This window comes from Beta vulgaris, chromosome 6 (assembly GCF_026745355.1).
Source record: "Beta vulgaris subsp. vulgaris cultivar EL10 chromosome 6, EL10.2, whole genome shotgun sequence".
Classification (NCBI taxonomy): Eukaryota; Viridiplantae; Streptophyta; class Magnoliopsida; order Caryophyllales; family Amaranthaceae; genus Beta; species Beta vulgaris.
The window spans coordinates 20,284,116-20,299,495 of NC_079207.1; the positions used below are offsets into that span (position 1 = coordinate 20,284,116).

The following is a 15,380-nucleotide window of genomic DNA, read 5'->3' on the forward strand; positions in this document are numbered from 1 at the left end:
GGCCGATGTGTTGCTGCTGCTGTGTGGGGTTTGTCGCACCACTTTCTCAACCACCGACGCCCTGATCACTCACACTCCCTTGCCCCGAAACATCACAATCATCATTACAAGCACCAAAATCTAAAAAATCCTCATGAACATCCACATGGTCAACAATATTAGGATCAAAATTCACATCCTCCGGACAACCAAACGGAAAATTATCCTCAATGAACTTAAGATCACGAGACACAAAAAACTCTTTTGAATCAAGATCATACAAATTCCACCCCTTTTTCCCAAAAGGATACCCCATGAACACACATTTTCGACTTTTGCTAGCAAATTTATCACCTTTGTTCTTTTGGTTGTGAGCAAAACAAAGGCATCCAAAGGTACGAATCCCATCAAATGCGGGTGGTTCATGAAAGAGAATTTCAAAAGGTGTTCTATTTTGCAGGATGGGTGTAGGCGTTCGGTTGATTAAATGGGCTGCGGCAAGTACACACTTCTCCCAAAAATAGACAGGCAATTTAGCTTGAAATCGCAAGGCTCTCCCCACACACAAAATATGTTTGTGTTTTCGCTCTACCTTCCCGTTTTGTTGTGGAGTACCCACACAAGAGGTTTGAAAATAATACCCGTGGCCTTAAAATAATCAAGCAAGCATTTAAATTCTGTACCATTATCACTTTGAATAATCTTAACAGTTTGAGAAAATTGCCTATCAACCATAGCAAAAAAAGTCAAAAACACCGGAAAAACTTCTGATTTATCAAGTAACAAATAGATCCACACAGCTCTAGAAAAGTCATCAACAATCGTCAAAAAATAACGAGCCCCACAAGAAGACTCATGTCTGTAAGGCCCCCACAAATCACACTGTATGTTTTCAAAAATTTTAGAACATTTATTTTCATTTTAAGGAAAACTATCTCTATGATGCTTAGCACGAAAAGATACTTCACATCCTTTCCCTAGAAGACCCTTATTACTACCAACATGGGGAAGCAACTTAACTACTTTCTCGGAAGGATGACCAAGTCGCCTATGCCAAAGCTCCAAGTTTGAAGTAGCCTCAATTGTGGACACCACCTCGGGTTTGCTAAAATAGTACAATCCATCCCTCCTAGCGCGCGTTCCAATCAGCTCCTTCGTTTGGTCCTGTATAACACACATATGAGAATCAAATGGGACAATAGTTTGTAAGTTATCATTAAGTTGCAAGACATAAAGTAAGTTGCAGCTTAAATTAGGTACATAGAGAACATGATGGAAAGTAATCGAATCAGACAAATAAACCGACCCCTCCATAGTAGAAAACACTGTTTCACCGTTAGGCAAACCAACCGGATAATGAGTGTGATGAAGGTCAAACAACCAAGACTCTTACCTGTGACATGACGAGTAGCACTTGTATATATAATCCAAGAAAATGCATCAAACATACCATTTAGACGATTTTTCGGTATTGTAGCACCACCAAAAAATCCTGTAATAGCGATTCTTTGAAGCCGGCACGGGTGCCGGAGAGGCAGTAGTAGCAGCGGTGGAGGTGCTGCCAGCAGCAACATTGGCACGCACACCCCCTTTCCTTAAGCAGCCGTGGGTTTTACACCCCTCTGTCCTTCGTTCCAACCCTCTAGATACCCGACAATGTCGAAGCAACGACTAACATCGTGCCCCTTCTTCTTATACTGCGTACATACTTGCAAAAAAAACAATTGGAAGCCGAATGCCCAGGCTTCTTGCAGTGAGAACACGCGACAGGAGAGCTGCGCCCACGACTAGCCCTTGCTGGCGAACGAACCTCAAACCCCGCAGCAGGCGTGGGTTCCTTCTTCACCTGATCAATCCCAAGCACAAGTTCATCTTGTGAAACCTGTTGATACGCCTTATTCAGCATGGGTAGGGGGTCCTGGGCAAGAAGATTAGACCAAGTTTGTGCATAATACTCAGAACACAACCCTAGCAAAAATTGTTGCAACCTATCATCCTCATGCCTTTTCTCATGTTGTTTACCACCATTACAACAACACTGCCCATACTTACAAGAAATCAAAGGTTCGAGTTTTGCAAGTTCATCCCATAAAACCTTTAATTTGCTAAAATAAACGACAACATGGATGGTTTTAGATTGGGCACAACCATTAATTTGAGACTTTAAATGTTGTATACGAGGGCCATTAACGACACAAAAGCGTTCATGTAAATCATCCCATAAACGTTTAGCATTATCATAATTAGATAACATACCCTTTACCTCCGTATCAATGGTATTCATAAGCCATTAAACAATCATACAATGAACAACAACCCAATCCTCCTTTGTCGTCGGGGGAATACAGTCGATGATGATGCCATCCAGGAAACCAAATTTGCGTCAAGAGGAAAGAGCTACGTAAATAGCGTGCGCCCAAGAATCGAAATTATCGAGTTTGAGACGAACAGGAGTAATGAAGTCCCCGGGCCTGTCATGAGCACCGAGGTAGAAAGGTGAGGTGGGTTCGATTTTTTGTGGTGGTGGTGGCGGTGGTGATGATGTTTCATCATCCCCGGCCATTACAAACTGCTGGGGGAAAGAAAAATTAAAAACCTGCTCTGATACCATGAAGAATTACGCAATGACGGCTTAACTTCTCATTAATCACTTGGCACCATATATATGTTACAATATTCCCTAAACCTAGAAAATAACATAAACTAGATATTTTAAGGAAATAAGATAATTACACAAATCCAGGATATTCACAGAATATTTCCATATAATTATCCCAATAAGGATCCATCTCGCTATAATTCGCAGTTATGTTCTTCTAATGGCAATAAAATGATATAGCAGACCAACTAACATCAATACGAGCATGTAAAAGTTCCAGACGGTAGCACAACATCAATAATAGGAGCATATCTCATTCTTAAGGAAGGGTTATTTAAGTAAAGCTTGGAAACAGGAAGGTACCTTTTGGTTTATCACTTCCAAGACTGCTTGTGCACAATCTAAAAGTTGCGTTGAAGCCTCTTCTTTACGAACTTTACCTACTAGTTGAGAAGATTGTCCAACTAGAGTTTTGGGCAGAGAGTTGTTCTCTTGAACTTTGACTTTCAACAAGCTATTTTCCTTCTTCAGAACGGACAATTCTTCTTTATCTTTCTTCACTACCACAGTCCTCTTTCGAACCTTTTGCTTATTCAGAAACCATGCACATCGTAAATGTCTCCCTTTCGAACTCCAAGTCCATAACCTACGAGATGTTCCGGAATCTCTCCACCATACACGGTGTGCTCAAAGGCTTCAACTTTGAGTTCTAAGTCAGACTTGGAAGCGCATGCTTGTTTCAACGATACAAGTTTGGCATATGCATCATCTTACACAAATATTAACATATAAAATTAAAGAAGTATTATTTTACATTCAAAGGAAACAAGTTTAAAAAATCATTCTAATGTGTATTTATACAAAAAAAATCTTTTGTTTGACTCGAGCAAAAAGCTTCCATCCTTTCCCAAAGAGCTAACAAGCTCATTTTTTTTCTTCATGTTCATCTTCTTATTATTTTCATTAATATGAAAAAATAATTAAAAAAATCGACAAGATGAGATGTGTTTATAGTATATATATATAACATACCGGGATTTTTATGACTTACGAGTGATGGAGCAACTTAGACATTGAAGCATTATGCATGATGGAGGAGCTTATAAATGCTAAGCCAGTGTATGACATAATAATCTTCACTCCCTTTTTTATGAATCAATAATCTGCTATCAGCACAAACAAAATTTATATAAGGTTTAAAGCATATAGAAAATGAATTTTTCAATACAACTATTTTGAGCAGATAACTTCATTATGATTTTTAACTAGAAAGATGATATATTAATTATGCATACTTCATCTCATAATCGTTGGATTATACTTACATCATTAACACAGTACAAAAAGGAGCTTAATTGCCAAAAAAGAAGGGAAGGGAAGGGAAGGGAAGGGAAGGGAAGGGAAGAGAACTAAATTAATCTCCTCACCTTCTTCCTCGTCGTTTAGGTATTCATCCTAATTTTAATGTTTCTTTCTCTAGACTCATTTCATACTGAATAAGTTCTCAAAATAATAAGAAGATGCTCTTAATTGTCGATCGTATACTTCAAAATGCATGATGAATATAGAGTGCAAGAAAGAGTTACGAACAAGGAGATGGGGAAATAGCAATTACAATATGATTAATGATTCAAATCACAAAAATAGTTAAGGACACAGACCCAAAATACAAGAATAAATCCATATAAATGAACTATTAACTATAAGAACCCAAAACCCTACTATTCTAGAATCTCATCATTGTCGGGTATATCAAACAGGTCCTTAGTTTAGTATTAATTACATGAAGCCATCCTTTTTACATCTCATCCTCGACATAAAAACTTGTTTTCCTTAAAAAGAGACAATAAATGGATCATCAGGCAAATTTCGACCAGTGTGCATCAACTTTGAGAAGTTACGTTAACAGTTACTCTGCCACTTAGGTATGTTTTATAACCCCTACGTCTATCAACCCAGACACAACAAAACATTACAAGCTTGAAAAAACCATAATAATCAAGTTAAAATATGACTTTGAGTTTTCAATAGTGCTCTTGGCCATCGACTTCAACCATCACCCCACAATTTTGTGTCTTCCAAAACCTTTAACGAATGATGGGTTTTAAAATAGTATCGTTAGTGTACGATGTTTGTTGTTAGCAGATACTAGCAAATACGAGTCGATCCACATGGAGAGAAATTCTACAGATTAATGCTCAATTACTTAACTATTAAGAGAGAAAAGTTGTTGAATGATTAATAACTAAAGTAAACTAGATCACAAGAGATGGAGGTTTATCAAATAATTAAAGGTCTAGGGCACTCGATCAGTCCACCAGGCTTATACCAATCAGGACGGCTATAAGTTTAAGCAATTGGAGTAGGCGTTAATCCTATGGTTGGGTCTTAACACACTCAAGGCAACATATGTAGTATGGTCACATCACATAATCAGAGCACTAGTGTGTTCTAGGCCTCTAAAAGTAAGATCTTGGTCAATACAAACGATTATTAGCCAGAAATGATTCATGAAATTGTACATTAACATCAATACATATTAAAATGAATCACACTAGAATTGCTCTAACAATAACTTAGATATTAAAGAAATCAAGAATAATATATCATGCTATAAACATAACTTCCCTCACTAAGCCCTAGAAATGAATCTACCCACTCATGGCAAAGATAGTACAAACAATAACTATTGAAATACAGGTGGTGAAAACTACTGTAAAGAATGATTTCATCAACGCTAGAGAGTTTCTCACTCTAGAATTCTCCCTGCAATGGCGATAAATTCAAAACTGAAGAAGACAGTGAGTTCTAGCAATCCAAAACAAAATGGTCCGAGTTCTGATTCGCAAGCTAAGAAAACAAGAACAATGGATGAAATTCTTGGAGTGACGGCTATGAATTTTCAATCTGAGCAACAATCTGAGGAAGAAGATGTGCGTGATATTCAGAATAGCATGAATACGCATAGATTTTTCTCGGAGTGGTTGACATCGATTCATACTTCAGCTGAGAAGTTGAAAAATGGAAAATAGAGCAGGACTGAAATTGCGCTCCAAATTGATCCGATTCCGATTCTTCAGATGTCGGATAATGAGGTATTATCTAATACTTCAGAACTCATTGCTAATTCCAGTAATGTTGAATCTAGAATCAAAATTGAAATGGAGGATGTTCAATCGGAGGTTGATTACTGGTCTTCCTCTGTTATCTGTTATGTTTTGGGAGCAAATCCTCCTCCATATGTGATGGAAGGATTTATAAGGAGGATATGGGGGAATTACGGAGTGGATAAGGTAGCTGTGGTGAAATCTGGAATTTACATTGTTAGATTTTCATCAACGGAGAAGAAGGACCTAGTGCTAAAGGAATCGGATCCGTTTTTTGATAATAAACCGGTAATTGTGAAGAATTGGATTCCGGATATGGATATCAATAAGGAGCAGATTGAATGTGTTCCTGCTTGGATTTAGCTCAGTGATAGACGTGTCGCGCACCTAAAAAAAATAAATAACCTAACTAATCCTCCTAACTATGTAGTAGGGTAAGTCAGGGTCGATCCCACAGAGAGGCAGTTGTTCTATGATTAGCCCTTAAATAATGGTAAGACTAAAGGAGATTAATATCAATGATCGTCAAAGTAACTATACTAATAGATATATAAATAAAAGACTCTATAGTTAAGTATCCCCACTAGCATGAAATAATAATACAAAATAATTTCTACCCCAAACTAATAAATTAAATGTTCACAAGGAAAAGTACACCCTATAAAGTACCATAAACCTCTCCCGAGTATCTATGGCTTCTCTAATATGCATTCAAGCCTACTCCCGTGGAATCATGCAAATTAAAGACATTAAACACGACACTTTAACTTCCTAACAATCCATTCTACCTACTCCCGTGGAGAACTTCATGCCTTAATTGAAATACTCAAATCCGTCAAAATCCAATCCCCGTTGTGATCAAAACAATGCATGGAATCATAAGAATACTAGTTATCCCTATTCTAGTATTGGGATATGCACAATCAATTAAGCAAGAACAATTAAAATTAATATGAGAATTTAAAGAAACAATATAATTAAATCATACTAGGGTTCAACTTAACCATAGATAAAAAAACTACTCTATCATGAAATAAATAATGAAATCTAAAACTAAAAAGAAAACATAATTAAAGAAATCAATAAAAGAAACTAATGAAACTCATGAATCAATGAAGAAGAATTAAAACTAGGGTTTACACTAAAAACTAGAGAGAAAAAGAGGAGAGAAAACTAAAACTAAACCTAAGAAATAACGTGAGAGGGAGGAGGAGAGAGAAAGAATGAAAACCTATCTAAATAAATATTCAATAACCTAATATGACTTGGAAAGTAATTTACAAGATAAGGAAAGTCTTAAATAAATCATTAATAGGCGGATTAGTGATCCGCGCGTATACGTGGCAGATTCCAGCAGAAACAGTGCAATCTTCCAAAAGCATAACTCTTGACTAGAAGTCTCCTCGGGCGTCCACCTATCGTTGGAAAATTTCAAGTCTAGTTTCCAAATATGTGGAATTACTCGATTCTAAGAATCACATCAAAAGTTATGATCAGAAGAGTAAGTGACTCTTTTTCACATTTCTTCTAATGATTTTCCGCTTCGTTTTTGCTCAAACTCGTACTATGACATACCATACGATCCTTATTCATTGTAGCTTCTTTCCAAGTGCTCCTAATCCTTAAGCTTAGCTAATCATACTCCAAATACATTATCAATGCCTGAAATTCATCAAAAACAAGAAAACATACCGAATAGAAGTAAAAAAGCATAACTTAAGAATATAATGCAATAATGAACCTAAATATGAAACTAAATGCTCTAAAATGCAACCTAAATGCACCTAAAAACTATATATAAATATGACTTATCAAACTCCCCCAAGCTAAACCATTGCTTGTCCTATAGACACGAAAAAGTTAGACAACCTACAATATAGGACTACAACAGGGCTAAACACTCAATTGAAAACACAAGAGATATAATCACTACATAAGCCAAGCATCGAAACAAGCTCGAACAAAGCCGCATAGCATGTCATGTATCGCAATCGACTCTCCAATCATACCACAACCATCTCCCCCAAACTGGATTTAACAAAACCTGACAGACCTCGCTATAGTTATGTGCACTCAAATCTCTCATGTGTTTAAGGGTTAAATAATGACTCCCAACCTAAAGCAGTCGACTCAGATGAAGCAAATACTCTTTAACTTTGACTTTTTGACTCACTTAATACTCAACAATACAATACATAATGATCAAGAGGACTTTTAAGGGTTGTAATGGGGCTAGGTTAAAGGTATGGAAATAATTTGGGAATTGTGGTGGAAAAACCAAGAAGGGGAGCATCATATAACTGAAAACATGACCATAAAAGGTCACAACAACTCCATGCAACACCAACAATCTCCAAATCTAATCAACAACCTTTTTCACTTAAGAAACTCAATCATAACCCTTTTTATTTCACTTTATTCACAACTTTTTTTTCATTCTTTTTTTCATTTCATTTTTCACCTTTTTTTTTGTGTTTCTTTTAAAATTTCATTTCAATTTCCAAGCTCACTAAACATACTTTCCATCCTTCTAAACCACAAATAGAGCACTTTAATTCAATACAAACTAAACCAAAACTAATACTCGCTCCCCCAAGCTAGGCTTGGGACAAGAATCAAATGAGGTCAATGGCTTGTAATGTAGGTATCAATCAAACAAAGTCAGAAAAGGCACATCGGGGGTAAAAGGAAGGATAATATGAAAACAAGAATAACTCTGGAGCTAAGATCATCAAATGAAACGCCTCAATCATATCAAAATGTATGCACTATCAAATATCAAGGAGTACCAAGTCAAAGTCAAGATCAATGCAACAACGAGGAATAATCACACATGAAAGAACAGAACTGACACAGATACGTCAGTTTATAGGCACAAAAGCTCACTTAGGTTAAGGTGTCTGCATAGTAATGTTAAATCGAGCCAGAGAGAGATCAATCAATCTTACCACAAACAATCAATTGCAAAACAATCGTGCTATGAAGTATCATGAACAAGATGAGTGACACTTAACAAATGTAGTAAAATATCAACAAGGTTCTCAAAAAGTTTTAGCAGTAGTCCCATAGATGCAACTAAAATGATATGAAATCTAAATGAGATAATATATATGCAGATGCAACAAAGAAAGCAGTACAATTTTTTTGGTTACACGTAAACTCCCGCTCTTAATAAGCAGTACAAACCGTGCAATATCCTACGAAAGCAATGAAATCTACACTAAAAAGCAGAAAAAGATAGAAGATTCCTCCCCCAAGCTAGAATTTGCAGTGTCCTCACTGCATAAACGAGTTTAGAAAAGGAACCAAAACCAAACCCTATATCACCAAATCACCAAGATTACCCACCAAAAACCACAACACACCATAAAAACCACACACAAATCCCCGACAATCCAAGGAACTAATAATTCAATCAATGCACAAGATTCTCAACAAGATGGCATCAAAACAAAAATTCAAGCAAAAATTTGAGATGAACATTAACAACAATTATAAGTGAGAAAAATTTCTTACTACCCAATGAATTGGGGGAAGACTCAAATATTCTCAAAAATTATGTCGTAATGCTTCAGGAAGGTGAACTTGAATCAATTTGGGGCCTTCTGAATAGAATCCTATAACAATCATTGATAAAAAAAATTAGAAACTCATGGGGAAAAATAGTAATAACAGAAAATTGGAAAGAAAAAGAAAAAAAAAAAGAAACAGATTAAATGATTAATACAGAAGAACAAGAAGATGAAAGAAAGAAAGAAGAAAGAAGAGGGTGCGGTAGTGCCATGAGAAGCAAGGAAGGCCGTATGGAGGGTGGTAGGCGGTCGGAGCAGGTGGTTGATGTTGGTTGGCGGCAAACACGAATAGGGGACAGAGGAAGGGAGTAGCACTGCAGCAGATGTGAAGAGGAGAAGAGGAAGTGGTGCGTGCTGAAAGGGACGCCGGAGACATCGCGGGGGTGGTATCTCCGGCCATGGTTTGCGGGACGAACTCAGTGGCAGGTTAGCGTGAAGAGTGAGGACAGAGGAGGACGAAAAAAAGGGGGACTGTTGGTGGTGTGATGCTGCGCCAAAGTAGGCGACTTGACGGTGGTGGGGGGGGCGCTGGTGGTGCGGATGGCGAGAAAGGAGCGAAGGATGGAGCGGGGTTCTGGAACGGAGTGAAGCAGAGGATGACAAGAGTGAGTGTGGTGGACAGAATGGTGTGGTTCGATGGTAAAGGTGACGGTGATGGCGGGGGTGCCTGAGAAACAAGAACTGCGTGCTAGGCAATGTGCTGTGTTTTTTTTTTTTTTTTTTTTTTGTTTTTCGGATTTTCTTTTTTTTTTTCTCGTCTCGACATGGTTCTTAATCTCCGTCCACCTACAACAAACACAAAAATACCAACGTGAGTAAACTCACTCAAAAAGGTTAAAAAAATTTATAAATATTAAAAAAAAAAAGCCAAAGTGAGTAAACTCACTCAAAAAGATTTTTAAAAAAATATAAATATTCACAAAAAGAGAGAAAAAAATATATATACACAATTAAGTCTCACCAACAATATAAACTAAATAAAACAATACAGTGTCCCCGGCAACGGCGCCAAAATTTGATAGGCGTGTCGCGCACCTAACAAAAATAAATAACCTAACTAATCCTCCTAACTATGTAGTAGGGTAAGTCAGGGTCGATCCCACAGAGAGGCAGTTGTTCTAGGATTCGCCCTGAAATAATGGTAAGACTAAAGGAGATTAATATCAATGATCGTCAAAGTAACTATACTAATAGATATATAAATAAAAGACTCTACAGTTAAGTATCCCCACTAGCACGAAATAATAATACAAAATAATTTCTACCCCAAACTAATAAATTAAATGTTCACAAGGAAAAGTACACCCTATAAAGTACCATAAACCTCTCCCGAGTATCTATGGCTTCTCTAATATGCATTCAATCCTACTCCCGTGGAATCATGCAAATTAAAGACATTAAACACGACACTTTAACTTCCTAACAATCCATTCTACTACTCCCGTGGAGAACTTCATGCCCTTAATTGAAATACTCAAATCCGTCAAAATCCAACTCCCGTTGTGATCAAGACAATGGAATCATAACAATACTAGTTATCCCTAATCTAGTATTGGCATATGCACAATCAATTAAGCAAGAACAATTAAATTAATATGAGAATTCAAAGAAACAATCATAGTTAAATCATACTAGGTTCAACTTAACCATAGATAAAAGAAACTACTCTATCATGAAATAAATAATAAATCTAAAACTATAAAAGAAAACATAATTAAAGAAATCAATGAAGAAACTAATGAAACTCATGAATCAATGAAGAAGAATAAAAAACTAGGGTTTACACTAAAAACTAGAGAGAAAAAGAGGAGAGAAAACTAAAACTAAACCTAAGAAAATAACGTGAGAGGGAGGAGGAGAGAGAAAGAATGAAAACCTATCTAAATAAATATTCAATAACCTAATATGACTTGGAAACTAATTTACAAGATAAGGAAAGTCTTATATATATCATTAATAGGCGGATTAGTGATCCGCGCGTACACGTGGCAGATTCCAGCAGAAACAATGCAATCTTCCAAAAGGCATAACTTCATCACTAGAAGTCTCCTCGGGACGTACTACCTATCGTTGGAAAGATATTCAAGTCTAGTTTTCAAATCTGGTGGAATTACTCGATTCTAAGAATCACATCAAAAGTGATGATCAGAAGAGTAAATGTGACTCTTTTTTCACATTTCTTCTATTGATTTTCCGCTTCGTTTTTGCTCAAACTCGTACTATGACATACCATACGATCCTTATTCATTGCAGCTTCTTTCCACGTGCTCCTAATCCTTAAGCTTAGCTAATCATACTCCAAATACGTTATCAATGCCTGAAATTCATCAAAAACAAGAAAACATACCGAATAGAAGTACAAAAGCATAACTTAAGAATATAATGCAATAATGAACCTAAATATGAAACTAAATGCTCTAAAATGCAACCTAAATGCACCTAAAAACTATATATAAATATGACTTATCACTCAGGCTGGACTTCAAATACTGGAGTGAGAGATGTCTTACGAAAATTGTAAGCTCTATAGGTAAATTTTTGAAAGTGGATGGTGCAACAGCTAAGAGAGAGAAGCTTCAATATGCGAGAATTTTAGATGAGATGAAAATTGGTCAAGAACTTCCTGATCAGATCACTATAGTGAATGAGAGAGGCTTGGAGATGGTCTTAGGAGTTGTGTATGAATGGAAACCAACTGAGTGTGCTGTTTGTAGGAAATTAGGACATTCAGAAATTGAGTGCAATAAGAAGGAACCTCAGAAGGAGTGGAGAGTGAAGAAAGTTGTGCAGCCAATGGTTGAACAACAAAAGGAATATGATCAAGCCTTCCAACTTGTTACTCAGAAGGCTAGGAATGGAAGGAGTATGATCAACCCTATTCCTGTTCAGAATACATTCTCAGCTTTGGAAGTCATGGAGGAACAAGTTATGGTGGGCTCAGTAGCTTGTTCTAAAGGAGAGTCAGAAGGCATCAGGGGAGGGGACTCCTCTGACCAGAATGGATAACATTATGGTGTGGAATGTCCGGGGGATCAATTGCTTATCAAAGCAATCTGAAGTGAAAAAGATTATTGCTAATAGATCCCTTGGATTAATAAGTCTCATTGAGACAAAGGTGAAAGATAAAAATATGGGTAGATTGTATAGTAACATGTTCTCAGGCTGGTGTTTTACATCAAACTCCTTCTATCATCAAGGAGGAAGAATAGTATTAGCTTGGAATCCTCTCAGTTTCCAAGTTCAGATAGAATGGATGAATGCACAATTGGTGCATTGCTGGATTAGTCCTCAAGGTAATAGCTCAGGATTCTATTGCACTATTATATATGCTTTTAATAGTGCTATGGAAAGGGAGTCCTTATGGAAAGAGTTGAGGCTGGTAAAGGTTGAGAATAAGCCATGGATTGTTGCTGGTGATTTCAATTGTGTGCTGAGTAGAGATGAAAGAATAAGCAGTCTAGTAAGGGAAAGTGAAATTGCCCCTTTTAGATGTTGCTTGAACCAATGTCAGCTAGAAGATATCAAGAGTTCTGGATGTTTTTACACCTGGAATAATAAGCAAGAAGGCCAAGATAGAGTATACTCAAAATTGGATAGAGTATTAGACAATGTGAAGTGGATGGAGGAGTTCCAAAATTCAGAAGCTCATTTCCTGCCAGAAGGAATTTTTGACCATTCACCTATGCTGATTAAAGTATACAATCAGATAGGATGTGGAAAGAAGCCTTTCAAGTACTTCCACATGTGGAGTACTGCTGATGATTTTGGGATGAGAGTAAGTGAAGCTTGGTCTACTCAGATTACAGGTTGTGCTATGTATAGAGTTGTAAAGAAGATGAAGTTGGTGAAGGACAGCTTGAAGCAGTTGAACAGAGATGGGTTTAACCAGATTTGAGCTCAGGAGCTGAGAGCTTTGAAGGAGTTAACTAAAATTCAAGCTGCTTTACATCAAGATCCTAGAGATAACACTCTTATAATTGAAGAAAAAAGAGCTGGTTGTAATTACAGGAAGTTAGCTGAAAGGCATCAATCTTTTCTGAAACAAAAAGCCAGATTAGATTGGATGAGGGGTGGAGATGAGAACACAAGAGTGTTTCATCAAGCTATTAAGGCTAGAAGACTTTAGAACACAGTGTATGGTATTATTGATAATAATGGAAATTGGGTTGACTCTCAGGAGCAGGTTAATGATGCTTTTCAGCAGTACTACATCAAGTTGTTAGGTACTGAGAGAACTAGTAGGGTGAGAATTCAAGAAGCTGTGATTCAGGGTGGTCCTGTGGTTACAGAAGAGCAAGGAAGAGCATTGATGAGAAGAGTTTCTCCAGAAGAGATAAAAGATGCACTGTTCTCTATTCCTGGTGACAAATCACCAGGCCCTGATGGGTATGGTTCATACTTCTTTAAAGATGCCTGGGATATTATTGGTAATGATTGCATAGAAGCTGTGTTAGATTTTTTTAATTCAAAAAAACTTCTTAAACAGCTAAACCATACAATCTTAGCTCTCATTCCTAAAGTGAAATGTCCTAAAAGTGTTACAGAGTTTAGGCCAATTACATGCTGTAATGTGCTTTATAAGTGCATGACTAAACTTCTATGTAATAGATTGAATATGATATTGCCTGATATAATTGCTCCTAATCAAGGAGCTTTTATACAAGGTAGATTTATAGCTCATAACATATTAATCTGTCAAGATATTGTGAGACAATATGGCAGGAAATCTGCAAAGCCAAGCTGTATTATAAAGATGGATCTGAAGAAGGCATATGATTCCATTGACTGGAATTTTCTAGAAGATGTTATGGGAGCTTTGAGAATTCCAGTGGACTTTATAAGGCTTATTATGGAGTGTGTCAAAACTCCAAGCTACTCATTGATGATTAATGGTTCATTGGTGGGCTATTTCAAAGGCAAGAAGGGGCTTAGGCAGGGGGACCCTATATCACCCCTGCTGTTTGTCATCTGCATGGAATATTTTTCAAGAACTATGTAGAAAGTAGCAGAGAGAATAATGTTTCAGTTCCATCCAAGCTATGGTGTTAGGCTTAACCATTTGTGTTTTGCTGATGATATCATAATGTGTAGTAAAGGTGATTATGCATCAGTGCTAAGTTTGCTTCAAGGTTTTCAGCACTTTTCAGAAGCCTCAGGGCTTGAAGTAAACAAACAAAAATCTGAAATCTACACTGCTGGTATGAGTCAAGAGGAGACAAGAAGAGTGTTTGACATGTCAGGTTTCACTCATGGCACACTTCCATTCAAATACTTAGGTGTGGCCGCCATCTGTTTTAAAAGAATTTCAGCTGGTGAGTGTGGTGTGCTTGTGGAGAAAATCATAGCAAGAATAAGAAGCTGGAGTTCAAGGAATTTAGCTTATCAGGCAAGAGCTTTACTTATAAACTTAGTATTAATGAGCCTTCATACATACTGGGCACAGTTGATGATAATTCCAAAAAGAGTTATGCAGGAGATCAATAACATTTGTAGGGCATTCTGGAGTGGAGACTATTTCAGTCATAGGCCTGGTAATGTTAGCTGGGAGCATGTGTGTACACCTAAAGGTGAAAGTGGTCTTGGGTTGAGAAGGATAACTCATTGGAATGTAGCTGCACTTGGTAGATATGTATGGGCAATTGAAGCAAAGAAAGATAGCTTATGGCTAAGATGGATCAATGCAGTCTATATCAAGGATGCTGAGTGGTGGTCATATGTGCCCACCCAGGATAGTAGTTGGTACTGGAAGAGAATTTGTGAAGTAAAGGAACAGATGAAAATGATATATACAGCACAACAATTGACTAATATGCAGAAGTTCTCAATTCAAGAGTGCTACAAGAAGCTTATTGGTGAAAATGAAAAGGTGAACTGGAGTAAGTTTGTTTGGAATAGATTATCTCTTCCCAAACATAGGTTTATATGCTGGCTTGTTATGAAGGAAAGGCTTAATATAGCCCTGAGATTAAGAAACATGGGAATTACAGATGATCCACTATGCAGATTATGTGGTATTGAGGATGAAACTCATTTACATCTCTTCTTTAGCTGCCCTTTCAGTCTAGAGGTGTGCAAGTCAATCTCTAAGTGGATGCAGTTTGAGTTATTTGGAGACAGCATTGA

General features: G+C 37.0%; 1 protein-coding gene across 1 annotated transcript; it reads left to right on the forward strand.

Annotated features, from left to right (window-relative positions):
* Positions 1 to 12,267: 12,267 nt before the first annotated feature.
* Positions 12,268 to 14,256, forward strand: LOC125498834 (uncharacterized). Its single transcript, XM_048647126.1, has 3 exons — positions 12,268 to 13,136; positions 13,266 to 13,347; positions 13,435 to 14,256. The coding sequence occupies exons 1-3, from the start codon at positions 12,268 to 12,270 to the stop codon at positions 14,254 to 14,256; spliced, it is 1,773 nt and encodes a 590-aa protein (XP_048503083.1).
* Positions 14,257 to 15,380: the final 1,124 nt, after the last annotated feature.

Coding starts and splice junctions, on each gene's coding strand:
- LOC125498834 (XM_048647126.1), top strand. CDS start 12,268: ATGGTGTGGAATGTCCGGGGGATCAATTGCTTATCAAAGCAATCTGAA. Junction 13,137..13,265: donor AAGCAGTTGAACAGAGATGG/GTTTAACCAGAT, acceptor TTGTAATTACAG/GAAGTTAGCTGAAAGGCATC. Junction 13,348..13,434: donor GTGGAGATGAGAACACAAGA/GTGTTTCATCAA, acceptor GTTGACTCTCAG/GAGCAGGTTAATGATGCTTT.